Source organism: Temnothorax nylanderi, unplaced genomic scaffold, assembly GCF_030848795.1.
Source record: "Temnothorax nylanderi isolate EJ_2023f unplaced genomic scaffold, tnyl_v1.0 TNYL_tig0009_pilon, whole genome shotgun sequence".
Lineage (NCBI taxonomy): Eukaryota > Metazoa > Arthropoda > Insecta > Hymenoptera > Formicidae > Temnothorax > Temnothorax nylanderi.
The window spans coordinates 1,910,895-1,935,261 of record NW_027249071.1 but is presented as its reverse complement, the minus strand read 5'-3'; the positions used below and the strand labels follow the sequence as shown (position 1 = coordinate 1,935,261).

Here is a 24,367-nt window from a genome sequence, read left to right as displayed (position 1 = left end):
CCAATAGAGCAGGACGAGGTCGCGAAATAATACATCAATATTAATGCTCCTTGCGACTAGACTGAGCATCACGCATTATCGTCTGAATTAATTCTTTATCGTCGTGCTTCAATCGCATTCAGGACCAGTTTATTTATAATTCTTATCTCAGCACAGTTTATCGATAAACGTCTCATAACGATTGTTCGATGATACGCGGCCAAAAATAGCGACGATGAGATCAATTCTTTTTTCCTCTGTATTATTAACATAAAGAAAGATTTAAGAGTAAAATTTGCATGTTAAAATACACGTTGCGCGCGTTCTTTTATTGCACAGTTTTGGAAATACGGGGAAAATATGGAGGAATTGTCATATTTACATACTCTCGATCGCACTCGCAATATTTTCCAGGTTATCGTCTCGGGAGCCGACGGGGTTTGATGCAAAAACCGGGATTTTGCACGCGGAACTCCGTATCTACACGATCATTTGCATAATATTGTACTTGCGCCGTCATGAATGGCGCGCTGTAAGTGCTCCGATTGTCTTTTTTACGCCACCTTCGTAAGTCGGATATCATATCTGCGAGCGCGCGAGGAGTTCTTGACACAAATCTGGCGACCCTGAAGGGTATGTAGATGATAAACGTCCTTAACAATCGCGTGGCACGCTAACTCTTTCGGGATCGATATTGCGCTTTTAAGCAGGGGGAGGGGGGTCCAGACTACCAAATTCTCCAATAATCTTTTGGCGCCTGCTTGGTACTTTCGCGTAAAAATCGCAGCCACTGAGATGATCATTTAGATATTTGTATGGAGTTTGCGCGCGCGGAGATTAAAGTTGTTTTCCTCTTGTGACGATCCCCTCGCGACGATCTTCATGTCTTCTATATGTGCATGCTACAGATTTCGCTGTGCAATTTCGTCGTTACGACACACTCGAACCTCCACACGCGCAGAACAGAAAAAAAGTGACGTTCGTGGAAAATGTACGGGGCTTAATGCGATTTGATACTCGTTAACGGACGCCTACACGCGATTTCGCGGCTCCGGCAAATGGCGTTTGGCTTATTGTTAGATCGCGTTCACTGGACGAGCCGGCCGTCGGCACGGTTCGTAAACGAGAGAACGTGTGCCAGCTTCCCGTGTCGAATGGGGGGATACGTCAGGCCAATTTTTTACAAGCGCTCTTCGAGAAAATCGATACACAGTACCCTTCGCAGATCAACCCTCATCCTCGCTTTTCTTACAGTCTCTCGACGTTTTATCGGCGCTCTCGCTAAATCCCGATTGCTCCCTAAATTGATAAAATGTCCGCTATTTGCTCCTCTACCAGCCGCGAGTTCTTGAAAAGACTTCGTTCTTCTCATTGTCTATGACTCTCTTACTGTTCGACGTATTGCAAGAAAAGATTTTTTGAAAAAGTTTTTACCAAGAAATCTAAGAAATTTTGAGCGGATGGAATCTTTAAACTTTGTAAAAGAGACGGCGAAGGATCGTGGAGCACAAAACACATTTACAATACAGGTGAATAAAGATATATCTACGTGTGAAAACATCTCTTTTGCATTTCTTTAAAAAAATCGACGTGACCAATACAATATTATCTTGAAAATCTTAGCTTATATAGAATTGACGCCAGACTTAGGATAAGAACTTTTTCCATTTTCCCATGTTTTGCTTTTATACGCCAAGAACGCTTTCTGGATCTTAACCCGATGGAACTTGAAAAGGAAAGCGGATTTCTTCAACAAATCTTGTCCTTTCCTTTCTAGAGCATAATTCCGTAAATGATTTACTTTTATTTGAAGCATATGTGAAATCCGTTCTCTATATATCAAGGTTTATACTGAAACTCGATAAGACTAGAGAAGTAAATTTGAACTTATAAATATAAGCAAAAGTATGATTGAAAATTATCCAGAATGATAAAGAATTAATAATTCTTACATTATTAATCTAGTTTTTCTGAAATACATTTTTTAAAACGATATCTATTATTGTTACAGATTAAATAATAGAGGAAAGATTTTTATTATTTACCAGAAGTTAAGAGAATCTGAAACTACATTTTAATTATTAAGGAGCATAATGGAGGAAGGATTTTTATTATTTATACAGAAGTTCAAAAGAATATAAAAATTTAAATATTAATTATCAAGGAGCAGATATGTGAATTTATTTGATTAGCAAAAAATTCTTTAATAATTTAACAAGTATTTCTTTAATAATTTAATAAGTCATTAATGATATTCGACATATCTTGGCTTCGAAGTTTAAATGAAACGACATTTCACAAATATCTACATATATATGTATATCTTTTTGTAAATGAGGACGAACTGCATGATTTATTCACAAGCTCGTTTGCGTTAGCATCTTTACGAGAATTACCTTTTACCGTTTGTACTAATAAAACATTATATTTACACGCATAATTTAGTCACGTGAGTTACAATTCACGTGAACCTGTTTCGGTGAAATTATAGCAGCGAAATGTGCGATAACACAAATTCAGTTTATTTTCCTTGGTTTATACGCAAATAAATTAGAACCAAATGTCCGAACTCAAAGTTAGGCGCAGTTTCGTTCAGTTTCCAATGAATTTCCTTATCGTTATCTCTCGCGAAGACTCCGTTACGGAAAATCGAGACGCCCGTTGCACTTTTGTTCGCGCGTATTCACCCGTTCTTTACCATCCATCACTCACCGATACGTCTCCGTAAAAGGGTTTTTTTCCCTAACCGTATCGTATATCACCTCGGAACCGGCGCATGCCAATTCGAGATTTCCATGTAAACGAGATGACCGTCGTTGCCGTCATGTTCGTATTCGCACGTAACAGAATCCGGCGATCGATGGTGCGCTCATTCATGAATAAATGTGCAATCGCGATTGCATCTTGTTCCCACGTTACGCATAATAACGACTTTAATTAGCGTAACGCGATTGCGGGAGCTGGTCGGAACGAGAAGTTATAAAATTGTCGTGTACAAATTTTTAAATACCCACAATAAAAAAAATAAAGCATTCATTTAGCTTCGGAAAACAAAACAAACAAGGTAACAGAACAGATTTGAAAAGGCTGATTGCATCAAAAAGTGTTTCCGCGTATCTGCATTAAAAATTCTGCGCTGAAAATTTAAAACGATGAAATTTCGTATCAGTAATATGCGTGTACATTTATCTTTATATAACAAATAATAACAAATAAACATATGAATTATTTAATAGATCGGTAAATGAAAAAGCATACCAGATGTAGTTCGTGTTGCGGTAATTAAACTTCAAATTCTACGTGTGTATACAATAAATATTGATGGCAAAGTGTAATGCATTGATTTTTTACATAAGTCTACACGAAGCGTCTCAGTGTAGACGTGCAAATTTCGTGAAGTATAAAACTTGCAAAAAAATCAGTCTATTATACCAGCTCCATTAAATCTGCCCCGCAGGTGTTAGCAGCTGTTTTCTTTTTTTCTTCCTGTTGCATCCTCTCTCCGCGCTTCTTTACGGCCACAATATTTCGTTATGGCAGATAAAAGTCGCGTGCGCCTTCATAAATATCCGATAAACTAACTATAAAAGTTTATATTGAATTAAATAGCGCGGCGTGTTAATAAAACTGCGAAGTTGCACTCGCGGCGATGTTTATATATTCCGAAAGAATGTACGTCGGGTTTATAAGATAAATGTTTAAAAATTATGGCGAGGCACAGCTGCAATTTATGACGTCGTAACGTTTCACTCGCATTCTTTCGCCGATTGTTGTTCCCGTGGCTGTTTTATTGCTTCATAATTGGTTAAATATTCCGCGCGCACGTCGAGCTGTCTTCCGCGATCTCCGAAAATGTAATACGCCATATCGAGCAATTGAAAGACATAACACACATTTGCTGTAATTACCTGTGATGGCAAGTCCTAATAGTTTATTTTATTGATAATATTCAGCACATTTCAATTTAATTACTGTTTAGTATCAGTATGTAAAGCCTAATAGCTTTTCTCATTATTATATAAAATTTATATAATTTTTTTTCTTACAACATTCGCAATTAGGCACGTCATTTTGATGTGAATCAAATCATTTCAATATTATTCTCGATCCGCAAAAATTTTCCATTTGATGGATATAACGATATTATTATCGACTCGTTATATTGCGCCCTACTTATGCGGGCGCTTTTACTTTTCTTTTTGCCATTACATTGCGCAATACATTTTATGGATAATTAGAGACAATCATACTTTGCGAGGTGCAATTAGGTGACGCGACGATTTTCCTCGCGATAAACGTCACTTTGCCACTCATTGTTCGTTCTTCCAATCGAGTTGATTCTTCAATTTGCGTCAATAAAATATAAATCAGGTTGTCATCAATTCCGATTTATTAAATTTTCATGGCATTACTCTCTCTCTCTCTCTCTCTCTCTCTCTCTCTCGTGATTGCACGGTATTTTTAATGACTCGCTAGCGATATAGCGTCGCGATAATTATGATTAAAATGTACTATTGATAATTATTACATTATTCAAGAAAATATTTTTATGAAGAATAAGTGTGCGCATGAGGTGCGGTGTAGTTGATGTTCTCATATACGGGAATTTTTTAACATCATATTTCATCCGATAATATAGTTCAATTACCGACCAAGCCAAATAACCGGGAGTGTACTGTATTATTCTTTTGTCCATCTGAAATTCTCTTTATTTTTCTGACAACGGTCGACACCAATCGTTTATTCATTTGAAATAATGGTCGCAAATGAAATTGTTCTGTCTTGACATATCTGTTGTCTCTATTGTTCGTCGTCATGAAGCGTAGGGTGATAAAGGATCGCTGTCGTTATCTCGTGTACATACAAATTACGGTTGATCTATCATAATTATTTCACAGCAATTTCTTTGCACTTTCGTTATACGGAGGAAGTCCTTGTTGAGCGCGTAATTGAATAAGCGCGAAACTCGAAGACCTGCGACTAATCTTTGTTTTATACGGAAACGTTTACACGATTTGATGCTTGCGCAATAGTATAATAGTATAATGCTTTTTATTATGTTTCACGGAGCACGCGATCAACTGCGAATTTCTCAAGTTTCGCAGAAAACGGCAAATTCTGCATCTGCGTACCGTTATAGAAACGTACAGCGACGAAATACAACGCGCAGATATACAATGGTTCTATTTATAATATCAAGGCTGATTGTGAGTCTCCTTAATTCCGTTCATATTTCATCTCTCTTGACATATTGATTGATAATTGATTATTCGATTAAGGTTACTCGAATATCCGACGGAATCTTGCTCTCTCCTCCATGACAGACGTTGGTGCTTCAGCAGAATTTTAATTTGGGGATTAACTGCAAAAATATTTGCAATTAAATAACAAAAGGGAGATTAGGGTTCGTGCGTCTAATCACATTCTTCGCTAAGAAAATATTTACTCCGGAGTTTGTTTGAAGAATCTCCCTGAGCGAGAGAGAAAACACGGGGATCTCTCGCATAGATGCGGAGTAGAGAGGGAAAGAGATAGGGGAACCTCTATCGTTGTTAGATAAGCGAAGCGCAAATATATATATATACGCGGTGAACCGATTTTGCTCGTCGAGAATGATCGCAGACTTCGGAGCGTGATGCGCGCAGCTATAACGCGGGTATAAGCAACAGACACCGGCATGGCAAGAGTCAGTTCGCGTCCGGCACGCGACCGACGAGGTCGGTCGCTTTTCGCGAAGTAAAGATCGGCCTGATACTTCGTATCGACGTATTCTCCGAGGCTTTGAAACATCGGGACGGTCGTCGAGAGCGATTCCGTCCGATTCTGAGCGCGGTTAATTCGCGATTAGCCAAGATGTAGAGCTCTCGCGCGACTCTCTCGCAAACTTCGACGTTTGTTCGTATGTGAACGTACGCGGTGTGCTCCGGCGCATTAGAGTTCAAACGTTTAACGATCTAATGACAAACTGTCGTTGAGTGTGCGAAGGATGTCTCCCGCGAGATCTTGAGTCATAAGTGTAGGGTAGATAAATCCAGTTGATGGCTGAGTGCGCGTCGAGTGAGGGCGAAACTTTCGTGCGATATTTCGATCACGATCATCGTGTCGCGTGAGTGCGTACGCATCGAGATTGCGTTATTAAAGAAAGAAAAAAAATAGAAAATGTGCTTTAGGAATAGCCCAATAGTTTCTGTGAAGAAAAGTATGTACACTGTGTAAAAAGAATATTTAATATCTTCTGACAGAAAACCATATAAGTATTTCATATTAAGCGTGAGTAACGCGATGGAACTTAGAAAATTTAATCTTACCTCAAAAAAGCAACGTTGGAAAGATGTAGCGAGGGAATAATGAAACACATTTGTCGGCGGGGTCGAACGTTGATAGCTTATTGCGCCGGAGAAAAATGATTTTTTTTTATTTTTCGTTATCGAAGGCAATCCCGGGGCGCTCCCCATCTTCCATCGGCTTCGTTAGTTTTCTGTATCTATTCAAACATTCGTCATAACCGAATTGTCATCTGTATCTATATCGCGAACACGTATCAGCAGCCAGATTATCGACCATGTGATTGCATATGTTCCAGTTGCAAAACAACGATTCCTACGGCTTTGTTTTACGATTTTGCAGCGGATAAGCAACTTTATGCACGGCTAAAAAATACGGAATTTTGCGTATCTATATTCTAGAATTCTATATTCGTGAAAATAAATCTCTGGCAGGGTTTGGACTAGCATTATGTAGAAAAAAAATGGTGATAAATGTTCAGCATACGCGACGGGTTATGGCAACGTTGATTCTGATTCTGATAAATCGATTTTACTCCGCAGTCATTGATATCGGTCTATTAATTGATATCCGCGCCGGAGACCTGGTTGCCATTGAATTTGGGACTTCATTGAGTTTGACGTCGTCACGTAAACCTGTAATGAATTTATCCGCAGGATACGCGTAATTGGACTGGATAAATAAGTTATAGCGGTGTCCCGATGCGAACCGAAAACATTACAGAAAATTCTAAGGGAAAGCTTGACTCGCTGCGAACCAGAAAGGATGCTGACTTTGATCACGCTCTTGATTGTGACTACGAGAGAAACTTTTAATTTTATTTTCTGCAATTTATAAAAATTCTTATCGTATTTTTTCAGTGTATAAATTACAAGTATAATTGTGCAATCTTTTAAAGAGAAAAGTGTTAAGTACTATATGAGCTACAGTGAATGAAACAAATCTAAATGATAATTTCGAGGATTCTTTGAATGGTGAATGAGAAACCCAAAGCACTAATGCGATATCGTTACCGCACGATTTTAATGCTTCTAATTTTAATACAAATAAATTTCATCTTATTTTATATCCGCGCCATTTATCCATTAAAGATGCGAATAATTTTTTCGCGATCTTCGTAACGTTATTCCAAATTTATCTTTGGTCAGAGTGTATCTTTTTCCTGCACAATGCACCGAGGTATTTCCCCGGCGTGCTATTTGCTACTTTCTTCTTGTTTTTTTTTTTCTATCTTTACTTATGTCGTGCGCGATTTTGTCGAGAGCGCACTAATCTCGTTGCCTTAAGCAAACTTTTGTGTTACGCTAATTAGCGTGTTGCGTTAATGGCTGAGCTCTTTGTCTTCGCGGAAAACAATACCTAACAGCTTCGTTTCAGTAACTTTGGGAGTAGCTTTGAGGAAGACGTCTACGTATTTACTATTCTTACTATAATATAGTATCTTTATTATACATAGTAATATAACAACATTCTCGGAATTTAATCCGAGCTTTTCAGGTAATCCGAATCTTTGCAGAAAACAAGAATATAAAATATTTCTAGTATAAAATAATCAAGTATAAAATCTTATCCTCGTGTTTCAAGAGAACATGTTAAAGGTGACTTCAGGTCCATTACCGAGGCGAAACCAGAAAAGTGCTCGACATCGTTCGCATCGCAAGTTATCTCTTTCCCTCTCTTTTCCTTCCTGCTCTTTCAAACCTTTGCGCTTCATACTTTTCGAGAGGCAATTAAAGTAAATCAGAATATCTAATTAATGAACTAGTCACATTATAGAGATAAAAAAAATCACGATAAGATATTGTACGGAGGTGACTGGAGATAATAGATAATTTTAAATGTCATCAGACTATATTTAATTAACGTGAAAAAGCATTTCTTTCGACATTGTGACGTTAAATAAAGAGGAATTATATTGTAAAATACAAATCTGCAAATCGTTTTGTAGAAGACGTCGTAATTACATTTCCGTCTTCTCGGAAATCCATTTACAATCCTGCTATCAGTGTAGCCTTTGCTGAACCATTAAGGGAAATCGACCAGCGCGGGACTCAGTTATAAGTTGCTCCAATTAATCGTCCGGGCGAGACGCGAAGTTAGGTTGTAACAAACTGTCGTCTATTTCAAAGATAACGTCGCACATTCTCGTTAGGTGAACTTTACAGATTCCGTCAAGACTCAGACGCATCGATGTTCTTGCACCGTGTTCTTGCACCGCTTCATGAATGATGCATTCTCATCTTGCACGTTTCTCGCTCTGTTTACCCCGGCGGGAATATCGTGGCAATATGGATACCCGTTTATTCTACTCCTCGACTTCTTGATCCCCTCGGCGAAGGTGAGAATCAATTTTTCGAATGGCCGCTGGTGTCGCCGATTCTTTGCCGTATGAGAGATCGCTGTAGACATTTCAAATTGGCTAGAAAATGAAACGCGGCCGAAAGTGTTGTGACCCAGACGACGCGACGGTTGGATATTTCCTCCAAAAATTTTAAAAAAATTAAAAAATTATTAGCTCGATCTTTCGTGCCGAAGAGCACGTCGTTCTCGTAAAATAAAAATTGTAAAACTTGTATAGCGTTATATACATACGTTAGTCTTCATTCTTTCTCTCGGTATTTTTATTCTAAAATGTAGTAAAAATGATTCCTCAATTAACTGATAAATTGAAAGCGTGACCTGAATGAAAACTGTTCCCCCGGCAAAATGGTTATACGAGTTGGTAAACAATGGCCAGCGCTTTCGCGAAACTCAAATAGGACTGAAGCACTAAATTGTCGAGTCACACACGAAGTACCGAAATTCTCTTTGGCTACGTTATCTCGCGGTGCAAATAATACAACTTGTTCGTAAAACGGCGATGTGTGTTACGTCGTGACTCTCTATCGCGACATGTGGGCCGTAATATGAACTATTATTCTCTTACCCGACGTAATGGTCTTTTACAAATAACATCGTAAAGAACCACTCTGATCGAAAGAGCGTTTTGCGGGACCTTTCTCGCGCCGGGGAGTCATATTCCCGCGTTTATGATAATGCTTCGATGTAAATTGCTAGCCGTTACGGGGAAAGTTTTGAAAGCGTTTCTAGAGAAGAGATCATTTGTATATAAATCGGCCAGTTAGAAGTGATGTAACGACGACAATTTGTGCAGAAGTTTTAATGAGAGCGAAGTAATTACTTTCAACGCGCAATATTACAAGCGCAAGTATCGTGGGTTGATTTATCGATCAATAATGTCGTTCACCCGCCGCTAATCCGACTCTGCTACAGCAGAGCCAGCTGGAGCAGTGATAAACAGTTCGGTAACAGGAGAGCTCGAAAGACACAGTCGTGTTACGCAACCTCGATGTAAACGCACTCAACGCGAACCGTCGAAGATAAATAACGGTCGGTGGAAATCTACTCTCTGGGTCGGATGTTGCTGTGACGCGCACATGTAAAGCTTATAAATATCGGGGATATAGAAACGGGGATAGCCGCCGTGTTCAAACGTTTCTCAAGATGAACGAGTACGCCCTCGTTATACCCCACGAAGTTGCTCCCAGACTGGCGCGAAGGGATTCGGGAACCATGAAAGTAACACTTCCGTTGACCTCCTTTAGGAGACACAGTGGGTGCGTTTCCACGCTCTCACGAGTGAAGCCACATCCGAAATTGGTGTACGTCGCAGTCCCGTAAGTGCTCTATAATCTTCACAACAAACGCCTTAAGAAAATATCGTATCGCATTATCTGTGAACAATTAAATACGTCTAATTACGTTAGCACAGTCACTGTAGTATAATTAAACACCGCACATAGAAATTTATCTATATTTTGTTGCTAATTTCACGTTTGTTGGTTCACTTTTAATTTTACACAAAAATTGCGTTCCCTTTAAGAACGTTCTCTTTTCTTGTGTAACGATAAATAATTTATTCATTGTTTACACGATATCAGTAGTCAGTTCAGTTTCGAAGGGAAATTCAGGAATAGCTAATTCGGTTCCGGTGAATAATACGGAAACTTGTGTACACAAATCTGTTATTTTAAATAATTGCTAATTGAAACATTTATACACCGTGCTGTATTGCCGTTACGTCTTAAATTGTTTCACTCGGCGCGATAGGGAAGATGCATTAGTAAAATGAGTGCGGAATAATCAACGCCGGATAATCCGGCAATCACGGTTATACACGAACACCGTAAAACAAGCATTACCTTAATGCAATTATCCTAATGCATACACGCGATATATTTGCACGTGTTATAAAACGAGCTATCGATGTATACACATTTATTACCAAAAACTCATATATATCCACTGGCCAAACAAATCTAAGTTAGGTCTCTTTCCTTCTGGCACGAGAAAGTTTCCTTCAATACGACCTTCCTGTCAAGTGCACCCTTCTTCTTATGTACTTTCTACGAAAGGCGCGTGCGAAAAAGTATTAATCTGTGCCCTGATATTATTTATCCAACCGACAGAGAGGAATCCGCGGCATAATCGCGATATCGGGAAATTCATCATTTATCGCTACTTTCCTGCCCTGAAATGGGGGCAGGAAACGAACTCGCCTCCCGAAATCGATAACGAGAGCATCAACAATCACGGGCAACGTGGATGATCTGAAGATGATACGCGCGTGTGTGTGTGTTAATTGCGCATATAGGAACAGTGTATTCACGCGCGAAACGCCCGGCGCGCAACTTCCTGTGGAATTCGCACGCGGATGGAGCCCGCGATGAATTGAACGCGGCGCGGGCGCGGCGTGCCGCATCAATTAGGAGTTTCGGTAAACAATCGATAATACTCTTGCGGCACGTTTAATTGCGCGCCGGGATGCGTAATTAATCATTGATAGTTACGCGGGATCAATTAACGCGCTACGTTCGTCGAGGTATACGAGGTATACGGGCAATTGCCACAGATGCTGCTAAACTAGTCACTCTATATAATCAATTGTCCGAGCAATTCGATTCAGCAATTCGGTCTATTCCTTTGACACCGTTAATTTTCATCTCCATGTATCTGCATATATTATACATGATTCAATCAATTCTAATCATATCGATTAGCAATTGATTGGTGAAATAAACAGTAAATTCGACTTATGACCGCACATGTCTTGATCGTTGATCGTCGATTACGATCGCTATTGTGATAAAAGTGAAATATGTCGTAGCGTACTGGGATTTAATATAAATAGCGCTCGCCTTTGTGCGTCCGGAGATTAGTTTGCTGAACTAACGATTTATATATACCTATATATATATATATATATATATATATATATATATACACACACACGACATCTACCAAAATTGCGCGAGAATTTGCGAATCGATAGACACAGGGGCGCACACACAGATACTTGTTTATAGGCACGGCTCTTCATGTCGAGTATCGCCGATAAACGGTATCGAATAAATAATTTTTCCAACGGCAAATTTTGCGAGTTAAAGCGGCAGACATCAATTGTGCAGCAACGCCAATACGATTGTTGCACAAATTAAACCAATAAATTGCTTGAGTTAAGAGCTCTTATCTCGTGTCGCGTTGCGCGAAACATCCGCGTATGAAATTTGTTGAAATTTATCGAGAATTCAGCGTTGCATATTTCGAACCTGCCGTAACCGATACGTCAACGGTGAAGTTCTAGTCTTTCGGAGATTTCTTTTTTTAGAGTGGAATAGGCGCGGCCTATGGAATCGCGGAAATGCCCATTAATGACATTTATATTTCAGCACGCAACAAATATTGGCTTGGTCCTGTCGCGTACAAACAAAACGCGCCTTGCCCAATCTCGTTCGAGGAATGTCTTCGTGCGCTTTCCGCAAAGCTCTGCGAGTTTTCGGACGTCTTCGCCGTAATACAATTCCTTTATCAATCGCATTCACGATCAGATTGCGCGGGGTGCAATCGCAGACATTATCATTGACAACGGCTGGGCTATTAGTCACACTGAATGGCAAGGTTACGAGATTAATCACAGTTTACGTAATACGACGTAATGATTGTTATCGTGCGCGCGGAAAAAATGTAGCCGTGCTCGCAATATTCCCTCGATGGCAACAGAAAGGAAAAAAAATTTAATTAAGTGACGGATGCATTATTGCAAGCGAACTACCGTGACCACGGTAACTGCTTGCTTCCGACTTTGCAGACACTCTTTGAAAACATGCAATTTTATTGGTACAATGCGGCGCAGTGAAGGCAATAATAGTATACGCGCAGTATCACAAAGCTATTGTATTACCGCTCAGCCGCTCCGTTCGTTCCGTGAAATCATACGACTTGACTTTTGATGAAAATTCAATTTACATTTCCAACGGAAATATTTTAATAATTACATCCCATTTTTCTATTTACGTCAACTCCATTTTAAATTATGAAAATTATTTTATCGCGATTTGCGTCGAATTAGGCTGTCTCTTAGAAATCTTAGAAATCCGTAAAAAACTGCAATAAATTTTACGATCAGCACGATGAAATAGATAAAAGATTCGCTATAATGAGCACTCAGGTGACGAAACTTTCGCTTCAGTTATTTGCTAGAATTCCCCCGCAAGTCTTTTAACTAGCTATATTTATGGTGCAACGTGAGCTAAAAAAGATACAACTCGACATTTCTTGGCATCGTAAGAAGACACTTGCACATCGTTAGCATAATGAGGAAGATTTTGCCGCCCATTTTATGCTTCATCTAATTAAGGTCGCTGATGGCGTCGACAAATTTTTCCTCCACTTGCAACGTGTTGATTGTTCACAGCGGCTATGAATATATGGAGCGTATATGTTCTATATGATCAATCTTATCTTTTCTCTTAAATATATAATGTACCACTAAAAAATTACTTCTGCTTTAATTAATATAACCGAAAAAGTAGCTGTAAAAATAATTATTTATTAAAAAATATAATTATCTGAAACTAAATATTAATCTGTTTGCAAATTGACTTACAAAATGTGCCAAAAAACACCGAATGGTTCTACAAAACAATAGAATAATTATATATGATACGCAGAATTATTTTCAGGACACCGAAGAATACATATGTTTTACGCTGCCTTATTGCGAAAAGGAGCGCGTGCGTATTTCGGATATTTATTTTCGTAAAAGCGTCATCTCACTTGGGTTTCTCAACTTCCAACACGTATATTTCGGTCCATCCGATTCGTGCCTGGATGGTCGAAGACCTCGCACAGCTGTTTCCATTGAAACCCAAAAGCTGAAGGTTAAACCGAACAAAGTTCATCACGCGATTTTCGCCTATTGCGAAAAGAAATCTACTTATACTTGAAAAAACAATATGTACGAAATCGTCATATAGAACGTAGTGTCTAAAAAGAGATTTGGAAACTTTTGATGGGAAAAACCATGGTGTAAATAGACAGGTGAAGCATTGCTGGCAGAACCTGCAGAAGAAATAATAGACGCGTTCAGCAGGGCTGCGTTCGAGAACCACGCTCTTCGGAAATCTAATAAATTTGTTCACTTTTCGCCTCGCATTTTCACCTCGTTTACAAGTGTTCATTCCAGTATGATTGTGGATACAGACCCTCGAATTAAAGTCTGGCCATAAGACAGCCAGTTTTGATTGCTCCGCCAGTTTTGTCAAAAACGAGAGAAACAAAAAGAGAAAGAGATAGAAAAGAGACAAAGAAGGAGATAGAAAGAAAGAGAAAGCGATAGTGAATGTACTGAATGTGTACTCTCTCTCTCGTAGGATTTTGACAAAATCGCCTTATGGCCAGACTCTTAATTATAAGGTCTCTAGTTATGGAGGATTTATCGGTCGAACGCCGGACGCGGTGTGAATCCTCCATTATCGCTAGATGATGGGATCGACTTCAGCGTTTCCGGAATCTCGCATGGGATAGGATAGCCGATAGCGCATCTCTTGCGGAACGCATGAACGATGATAACCCATGCTATTTACACCATGGGAAAAACGACACTTGATTAATACAGTAGAAAAAGCATGATTGAAGGGTGGTACTGAGTCTGCAACTTTCACCGAGAGAGACCAAAAGAACACCAAGATAAATGAGAGAAGAAAGCTAATCAATTTTAACAAGTAACAAGCAAAAATTAATCAATTTTATTCATTACTCCTTGCAAAACCAAGCGCGATATATTATATAGACTACAGAAATTCATGAAGGTGTGTCCGGATTCGCCATCAATATATTTTAATATGCGCCCCATTCATCACGCTCAGGATACCGAGGCGGTATTCTATTATGGCGGTATTCTATATTCCGTCCTACGAGATCATAAAGCACAGGCCATATTTTGTGTTTCCACGCACAGCGCAATTTATAAACTTGTTTTATCGGGCCGAGAGCAGTTTCTCTCTCGCCGAGCGAAAAATTATTATTTACGTGGCATCATCATATTATTAGGTACGCGAAATTTATGCGACGTTCCACCGTGAGAATGATTCTCGTCGCTCTGACGTGATTACTGACCAAAGGCCGGGGTAACGTTATTCATCCCTCGCGCGAGGGACGTGTCGTAAAACAAAGAGAACTCCGCGCGCTCGAATCGTCCGAGATGAGAAATCTGCGGCTCGCTTCTAATGCGAATTTACCTTTCTCATTGTAGTTTCGACGTGGAAAATGGCGCCTCGACTTTGGACGGCGGCGCCGGTGGTGGCGGCGGCGCCTCGCCGAGCGCGGGGCTCGTTCTCCAAACGCTGCCACAGAGGAGGGAGAGCTTCCTGTACCGGAGTGACAGCGACTTCGAGATGTCGCCGAAATCGATGTCGCGAAACAGCTCCATCGCCAGCGAGAGGTGAGCATCCTCCCTCAATTTCTTTTTCTCCGATAGCTCGGTCTCTCTCTCTCTCTCTCTTTCTCCCGCGACGGCGTTATAAATCGATTATCAGTAAATTGGGGCTTACGTGAGTAGATAACGCGTATCGGCGAAGGCTGCTTCGACGCTGCTCGGGCGAAAAGTCCATAATACCTCTTTTTGAACGCGCTCGTGAAGGAGGATTTATTAGCTTTACCAGAGACATTGAATCTGAACGAAAATCACGCGGTTTATAAAGGCGCGCAATGTTTACTTATTTATAATAAAACGCGATGCGTGATAAGAGAATTATTCATGAGAGTATAAAAATTAATTTACTCCGTTATAAGTCGTAGAAATCGACATTTGAGAAATAATTTACTACAGAATTATTATATGGAATTATTTTTTAGTTTCATCCTTATATGAATAGTTTAGCTTTATTTTGCATGCGAGGAAGTAAAAAATTTAATATTTAATTTCGTGTTAAGTATTTCGTTGAAAATACATAGTTTTGTGCGTCGAAGCAGCGTTCGCTACGAATATACGGAATACAAATTAACACATCTATGTACAGGAAGAACTGTTTCGCCCTATTTACTCATTTAAATCGCAGTGCGAATTGTTGATTTACATTGACACCAATTTTGTTCACTTAAATTTCAAAATCAACATTTGTAATATACACACGTTTTACAAGATATATATGCATGCGTACACATTATGGCACTTTTCTACAATTTTACGACTGCGCGCCTGGAAATTTCGTTGCGCGTGCCGTTCATATAAATGAATCGTGATATTCGTTCGCTCTGCTACTTACTCTGGTTTGGTACCAGTCTGTAATATCGTTGGAGGTTGTGAGGAAGTTTTTGCGGCAACGAAGAGAACGCGTACCGATAATGCAGATGCCGCTCTCGAAAAGCTACGATAGCTTCGAGCGGATTACTGCAGAAGCCGATAAAATGGAGAACGGAAGAGACCTGTTGGTGGCGCCAATGCTGCCGGCATGGTACCGCGACAAGATATTACATATTATATGTTTTATCTACCTTTGTGATAGTTGAATGATAAACGACTCAGATGATTAACACGACTGTATCAGTGTATGCAAATTATTTTTATAAAACACGTACTGTGTTTTAAACTTGATTTTGTTGATTTATTGGTAACTGAAGAATATAGATCTTTGTTGTTACGATGTATCGTAATACGCGGTATCTTCGTTGCCTGCAATTCTGATTTATGCGTGTAACAGTCTCATTTGGACCCACAACTGTGCGTAAACAGTTCGTGATTCGTCTACTGGTGCTTTTATGTATCTTGATGAAATATCGTAGTTTCTTGGTGGCCAGTGATGCTTACTACTCTTGGCCCTTACTTTTTTTTCACACAAATGTCGTTACTTCACTTGCATACACATACGTTCAATTGTCTACGGCGATGATGTTTTCGAGCTATTATATATATATATATGCTATTATCACAAGATTGTAATAATAAAATAATAATAATCATTTATAAAAATGAGCTATTTTCGCTTTTTAATTTGAGAAATTGATCTTAAATTTTGATTCATCTTATACAATTCCAATTCAATTTGACATCTTAGAAACGAGATCACGCACTGACGCAAACTGCAGTTTGGAAGCATCATCTGTCCGCTGCCGTCTATTTAAATGTTTTATCGTCGCTAGTGGGTGTTGGGGGTGTGACGATATGATGTATGTGATCCTTGGGTTGCAGGTTCAAAGAGACAGAGCTTCCTGTCGAGCGAGCGTATGTACTCGATCCTATTATCTAACTCATTTTGTTTTATTTCACACTTAGACTCCACACTAAACAAATCATTCAACACCCTCCATATGATCACCGATGTAAAGCAACGTCCTAATATTTTATTAATATATTCCACATTGGGCGAGTCTGTTTCCCCGAGTAATAATTTCCCCGAATAATAATAATAAACGTGCATGTTATCTTTTCGTGTTAAATTGTTTTATCATTATTGTGATTTTAATATTCTAACATTACAGATATATATCGTACCCTTTGTTGTTAAATTTAATTAACTCCTTTTAATTAATTGTATTTCTTACAACTGTGATTGCATCATACTGCTATTAGGTAAAATATGTATTTAAAATATGTGGAGATGACAATATACAATTATTATTTTCAATCCGAGGTGTTAAAAAAAAAACTTTTGATTAATTGGCCGTTGAAAGTTTACAGACTAGTGAAAGTAACAGAATTATAGCAGTGCAATCTGCGCTTGTGAGCGTTATACTACTTCTCGGGAAAATCGTTTTATTGCTTTTAAATTATATCACTCATTTTGTGTACTTTCTTAATATAATTTCACTCTGGTGGTCACGGAATCGAGCAAACTTGGACACAAGATCGCATCGACCTCACGTATACGCAACGAATACACACAGCTTTAACATAAGATCATGCAAATTCCCGCGCTTACGCAACAGCGACATTGCTTTACGATATATTCCGTAATATAGCGATATTGCTGATTTAGAGCGTAGATTTAGATGGCTAAAATGGGCAAAATCCTTGTTGAGTCTTTTGTTTCTACACTATAATTATAGAAACGTTATCGAACCAGAGATTATTCGTAATAACGTTCTCTTGCTGCTTTCCGCCGGTCTTTAAGTTCAAAGTTAGAAGCGTTGAACACGTCGCGTACTATATTTAGGCTTGTCTATCATCGTGCCTGGCGAATTTTGTTATTCCGTACGGTAAAATGCGCGCTGTATACGTGACGATATAGTAATGTTCGTTTGAGCGTCGGATTACGGTAACCTTTGACGTTTTTGCGAGTTAAGCATAAGTATTACTAACCGCATGCTGAACATAGTTGAATGTTATCGAATAAATACGAATATTCTTATTTTCAGGATATTTACCGATCAGTACAGGTAAGTTGCATCATCACGTAACTTAAGTACCTCGTAATTTAAGTCGTTCGCGACGTTGTTATAGATTGTACGATTGGATGATTATACCTCGATTAACGTTCAATTTACCGTACCGTGTCCGTCACGTAAAACCCATACCATATATTTTGTACAAGGGAAAGCTTTAGCGCGAATTGTTTGCTCATCGGAACGGAATGATACGATTTGAGAGAATAAAATTGCGGGGGCTTCTCGCGCGGTGTTGCAATAATTCGCAAAAATTATCAGGAAAACACGCTAAAAAATAAAAAGCGGCATTTTCTTGTAGTTCGTTAATACTAGGGAGTTATCTTTTGACGCAGTGAGACGTAGCTACCGTTTTATAATTTGCGCATTATGTTTCTTCGCGATTGTTGTGCCGTGTATACACCGCCTAGCCTTAGTGTACCGTCGGACGTATTACGACGACAGAGTTTTGCATGCGGGTCTCATTTTACGATAGAATGAGTGCAACGTGAGTGCACACGAGTGAAACTGCAGACTATGCAAATATTTTTATCTAAAGTGGCATTAACGCACGGATTGATAGTGTGGGACACTTTTCACTTGCATCTGCTGTGACGCATAAACGCCTACCGTCTTCCAGGGAATCTGTAGTAGAAAAATTTATATTTTATACGATGATAAAAAAAAAGGAGAAAAGAATATACGCACGTGTGCCTGTAAACAGGATGTGCACGCTTAAACAATTATGATATCTCCGTGTGTCACAAAATTATATCTTAATGAATTAATGCAAGTAGAATTCCGATATTTTATTTTACATTCCCGCAGTTCGAATCGTTATTAAATAGCAATTAACGGCTCGCCGATAATTCCGCGCGATTGAAAATTCCGTATTACCGAATAGATGGCGAATCGACGATTTAATTATTTAAGTTCTTCAATTGTTGCGAACGAAAAGAGGCGCCGATCGGCGCTAAACTCCCGCGTCCCTGGATATTGCGTCTGACGGGCCTGAAATTAGATTTTCCGATGAGCGCGGCGATTATTTCCGGCGTCACGACTTAATCACCGTTAACGACACTTCGCGGACACGCCTGTGTACACGCGATCGCGTCTGTACCAACTTCAATTACCAACTTCCGTTTACGGTTGGTGCGGGAAACGACCTGGCGTTACGCTATTTTCGAGCCTTTGCCGAAAGCACGGTGTTGACATTGTGTTTACGATGGTTATTTCACCCATGTGTGGGGCACTAAACTTTGTCGCGCAACGATATGCCTCAGGAAATTCATGCCGCGCAACATATTCGCGATCGGCGAACCGGCGCGGCGCATCCATTTAATTATAAGACGCAAATCGTTCGGAAGATTGCCAGAGCAACGCGAGAGCGATCCATCAAAGTCACGTGTTTCAACCCTGTGTATCTGGAGGGCGTCCAACTCAAACTTCTCAAATTGAATGAAAATAGCTGAATGGCTTCTCTAAGCGATGGAATTAACTTTTGAGCGTTACGCGAGCAATTTCATCCGATTTTATCCGATAATCGTTTAGGAAATCTGTCAGACCGTCCCGAACAAATTTTACCCGATTATATTTGAAAAGAGCGGCACGATCTGTTACTGAACGAAATTCCTCTATTTGTAGAAAAATTGGCTGTATTGTATCATGTGTGATTGCGTGTCTGTGTGTGTGTGTATGCGCGCGCGCACAGTGTGACCTAACCCGTGACCCGGCCGATGATATAAACTAGACGGACTGAATGCGCTTAATTATTGCATTCGTTAGTTTTCTACGTTGTTTCACGCGACGCCAGGCGCTGTAACAGAATTGTTTACTCACGCCGCGAATAATTGTGTACGCGTAATACGGGACTTTGTCGCTCCTGCTCTTTCACGGCACGTTTCCTTAAAAAAAAAAAACTCCGTTTCCGTAACAGCGGATATTTTAGGTGGATGCTCGCAGAGATCCGAACCTAAAAAACATCATTCGTTTCTCTCGCGTTATTTTATCGAGACCACTTACGCGTTCGTGCAATTACGGAATTGGAAGTGATCGTTCTGTAACCAGACGGCTGTTTTCAAGGGTTTCTCATTACGTAATCCGATGTCTGGCAGTTTTACGCGAAAGAAACACACACACGCACACACATATATGTATATGTAAAAAAACGTATGCGATACCAACCGCAAATTTCATCTGAAAAATCAATATTGACCGACGTAGTATAATATCAAAAAGCCTGGATAGGTATAACTATATTTTTTTTGCTTAAGCATAGACGGGTCTATTCTCACGTTCACGTAATATGGTCTATGAAGAAAAGAAAGAAAGACAGAATACGTAACTTTTGAAAAATGCAAACAGTGCGTTAGCATATGTAAATTGTTTGCGCAATTCGTTTATACTTTAAGATTATTCACGAGGTACAGAATGTAAAATCCGACTGCCGATATGTACTCTGTGGAAGCATGCAAAGTATTTATCTCCTGCAACTAAAAAAATACGAGATAATTTGCAATTGTGAAAAAGTCTCTCCCGCTACAATTGTGTTTCAGCTAGTTGTCGATAACTCGAAATCATGTTTACACGATATGCTCGTATTTTCCCTCGCTAGAAAAATTAAATACACTTAATCTTGATGATTTTGAGATCATTAATAACGCGTCTGTAAACGACGGAGACGTTTAAACGCGTCCGTAAACTTCTTTTGCGCCGGAGAGAAAAACACGCGCGGCTTGCTCTGCGGTGACTTGCATGATGCTCGACATACATGTTACAGGCAGCGAGAGATTGCGTAAAGCGACAAAAAAAGATATTTTTTCTTAATGAAGAGCGCTTTGTTATTCAAATTTCCGTCATTAATTTCGGAATTTTGAGCACGATGTAGCGAGAGCAGAGTACATGGAGCAGAATATTAGAAAGTGATTGAAGAAGGTATACCCTTGGAACTGTCAAAAACCGCTAAATGTGACGAGGTGTCGCAAACGCTCGTCACGCGCATAGATGCGAATATGCTTTAACGTAATTGATGTCCGACGCATTAAAATTCATTGAACATCCGGTGAATGTCTCTCTGTATGCAGATTGAGCGGTCACAATTAAAACGGTCTGTTGGCTACGCGTTGCGGCGCTGTACAGCAATAATTACGTATTGTAAAATCCGCTGTAAACAGATGGAACTATGCATTGGAGTGACGCATAAATTTAAAGATTTATACCGTTAAAAAAGCCGTACACCCGTTGCCTCGAGACATTTCACGCTACACGATCGTGAAATTTTTTCCCGTTATTCTAGGATTAAATGTCATCATGTAGGATTTGAATTTTGAACAATATGAAATGATATTCAAGGCATATTTTCAATCCCACGAGCTGTCGGGGAACTTGGACGCCTCTACCGAGTACCAGAAATCAATTCCGGATTGATCGAGGAGCCTGCGGCTAACGTGGTGGAGTATCACCGCACAAAACGTCCGTTACAATTTCACGGAAGTAACTTCCCGTCTTCTCTACCTGACGAGCTTCCGCAGCCGCGTTCTGCAGCTCGGTAACTCTATAGCTTCATAACGCTGTAATCGCCGCAGCCGTCACGGACCGGCATACGTCAGCGCGGCGTCGCGGCGCGTAAGCGCACACGCATATGCACACATACGCAAAGGCCTATCTCTCTATTCATCCGTCCTATCACCTGAGAGAACGACGGCTCCATTCTCGCCCGCGCCGCGCCGCACGTCGCTCGCAAAGCGGAAGGAGCGAGCGGAGCGACGGGGGTGCCCCAGGTTGCGCAGTGCCGGCGCGCGCACGCTTCCCGCGCAAATCGTCGCCGTCGGGAAGTCCCCCTCCACCTCACCATCCCCCGTACACCGCGGGGGAAATCTCTGCGAAACCAGAACACCCCGGCCAGTTCGACATCGCGGCAAACACGAGGTGATCGACGGCGATACAAGACCCGACTCCTCGCACGCCAGCTCACGGGCTCTCACCGCGCGAGAGCACGGAATTCTCGCGCTGATTTGTGCGGCGAACGCGTGTAAGTCGCGCGTTTTTCCGTTTTTTTATATTTTTTTTCCTCTCTGTACACCTCTCTCTTTTCTTCGCGCCGCGAAATTTCGCTGAAATATCGCGCGCGCGAATTGTTCCGCGAAAAGACAATAAAGCTCTCGGGCCGAGACGAAGAAAGTTTTCTTGACGTGTTTTGTGCGAGACTCGAACGGCTGGCGAAGAGGGCTTCCCCGCGGGGTTGTGCCGGCGCGGCGGGAGATTCGGATAATTTTAGAATCTGCGAAGGTCCTAGGAACACACTGGCGTCGGGATTCTTGCGTTTAGAAATGGACATAAAGATATGCAGCTGCAGTTGAATTTGATAGAATTGAAGAAGTGAATTTGTTTTGACAAAGGCAACGAGAGAAAATTAATACATGTCGAAATATGACGAGAAATGTTGAATCTTGTTTTGCTTTTAACATACATAATCGCTTTAGATCCATCTCTCGCAAAATGAAAAAATTGTATTTCATTTTGCCTGCGTTTAACTAGTTGCTGTGCAACCGCGAAATTAGCTTTTCATTACGAATAATTGGGCGATCAGTAAAAAAAAAAGTGTTACCTTTTCGTGATATGTTTCGGGAAAACATATTCGCGTACGAGCGACTCGTCACAATATCGAAAATTCCAAATTATCCTTTGAAGTTGGCTAGTCCGCTTAACGAGGTAGTTGAATATACGAGCAAGTTGGAATGGCTAGGTCAATTGAGGGTTCCGCTGAGAGTGGTAAAGCTGTTTGTACGCGGCGCACGTCAAGACGAGAAATTCTGTCCGCGCGGAAACGACAATTTTCAATGACCATTCGCGAAATATACGCGCAATTCTCCATGAAATATTATTGATTTAACGTTTACTTTTTTAATTCTCGATTTAACACTTGGATTTTATTTTCTATCTTGATATATCGTGATTTGTATCGCGATACAAATTCGGCTATTTTTCTGACGCGTAGCGCCTATATTTGTCCGTGACGTGTACATCTTATCAATTATCAATATCAGTTCGATAATAAGAGATTCGACGTTCTAAGACCGGGAGATGTTACGCCATAATAAGTGTTGCGACACAACGAGAGCCTATTTCTGGAAATCTTGATTAATCCTTTCGCTGACTGTCCGTGACGCATATTATCAAAAACTGATAACGCAATTTGATTGTTGTAAGACACGCAACGTCTTGTTAAAACGAGAAAGATATTATACGTCGAATGTTATGACGAAGTATATCTTGCGACGATTTTCTGATAATATCCATCGCTACAAGCTAATGAATAATCTGATAAGGGGATAAAAAACTAATTGGACCTAAACGGTTGACATTAACGCGAAACGGCGATAACGTTGCCCCGGATTGGCTTGTCGTTCAATGTCCCACACGTGAGAAAAAGAATAGGAGCACTCGGCTTCGTTCCAAAAGGCTGCATAGCGCTATTACGTAACAATGACGTTTATCATAGAGTATTTCGTTAGAATCTCGATGGATCGTAACAAAGCTCGCCATTGTGTTAATCCGACGTGATCTGCTATGACTTTGCGTTACATCATCGCTGATGAAATGCGGAGCTTTTGAAGTTACTCGCAAATGAAGCGCAAATGAAATGTCGCAACGACAATTGCATGTAACGTAATACTGATCAATCGCTGAAAAAAATGGATTATGCGTCATTGGTGGGAGTGCGATAACAATATTGTGATCATTGTGAACGTTCTCCACTCAAGCCTGCCTTTACGAGCCTGTCATTAAACTATGAGTACCTCAAGAGCCGTTATTACATTGTTATCTGCAGTGTGTGTTTACGAGTTCCATAAATATTATGCGGGAAATCTATCGGACTCACATCTCATCGTTCTCATTTTGAAAGATACACCTATTTTTCGTCGCGCCACAGATAAGATATCGAGTATCTATTGCTTCCCACGTTAGAGGTTTTCTGGAAAAAAAAGAAGAAACTCTTTACCGCGAGACACGCTCGTTTTATTGGAAGAAAATTTGATCGCACGTGTTAAAGTTTCCCCGCGTTCGGCTGACGATATATTAGGGTATTGGAAATGCAGTCACCGGCGAAGTGTCAAGCATCGACGTTTTGACCTCGACCTCGCAAGAAGCTGTTTGTATTTATAGTTCCGTTTGATCACGTATGATTCACATTCGAGAGAATTCTCCGGACATGGACGGGCTCGAAGACGCGTGTCTTGAAATTTGTTTTTTTTACATGGATTTTTTTACGCGTATTTTCGTAAAGTTTCTAATTGATTTTTTGGAATCTTGATCTGTATCGTTATGATCGTAGAAAACGTAAGAGAAACTATTTTAACACATATCTTTATTTAGCCGTATCTTATCAAATTATTCCAATCTA

General features: G+C 40.1%; 1 protein-coding gene across 21 annotated transcripts in view; it reads left to right on the top strand.

The window, feature by feature from the left end:
- Dnc (phosphodiesterase dunce) overlaps positions 1-24,367 on the top strand; it is a 296,932-nt gene that overhangs the window by 217,615 nt on the left and 54,950 nt on the right. For 12 of the 21 annotated variants that reach the window (XM_071726336.1, XM_071726400.1, XM_071726355.1 and 9 more), the window contains 3 exons: positions 14,858-15,046; positions 16,793-16,825; positions 17,959-17,979. In XM_071726336.1, the coding sequence (XP_071582437.1) occupies positions 14,858-15,046; positions 16,793-16,825; positions 17,959-17,979 (243 nt within the window). Of the gene's footprint in view, positions 1-5,678; positions 9,942-14,857; positions 15,047-16,792; positions 16,826-17,958; positions 17,980-21,867; positions 21,995-24,367 lie in introns of those variants that run through there. The other 9 variants (XM_071726411.1, XM_071726314.1, XM_071726368.1 and 6 more) reach the window with 8 other exon arrangements.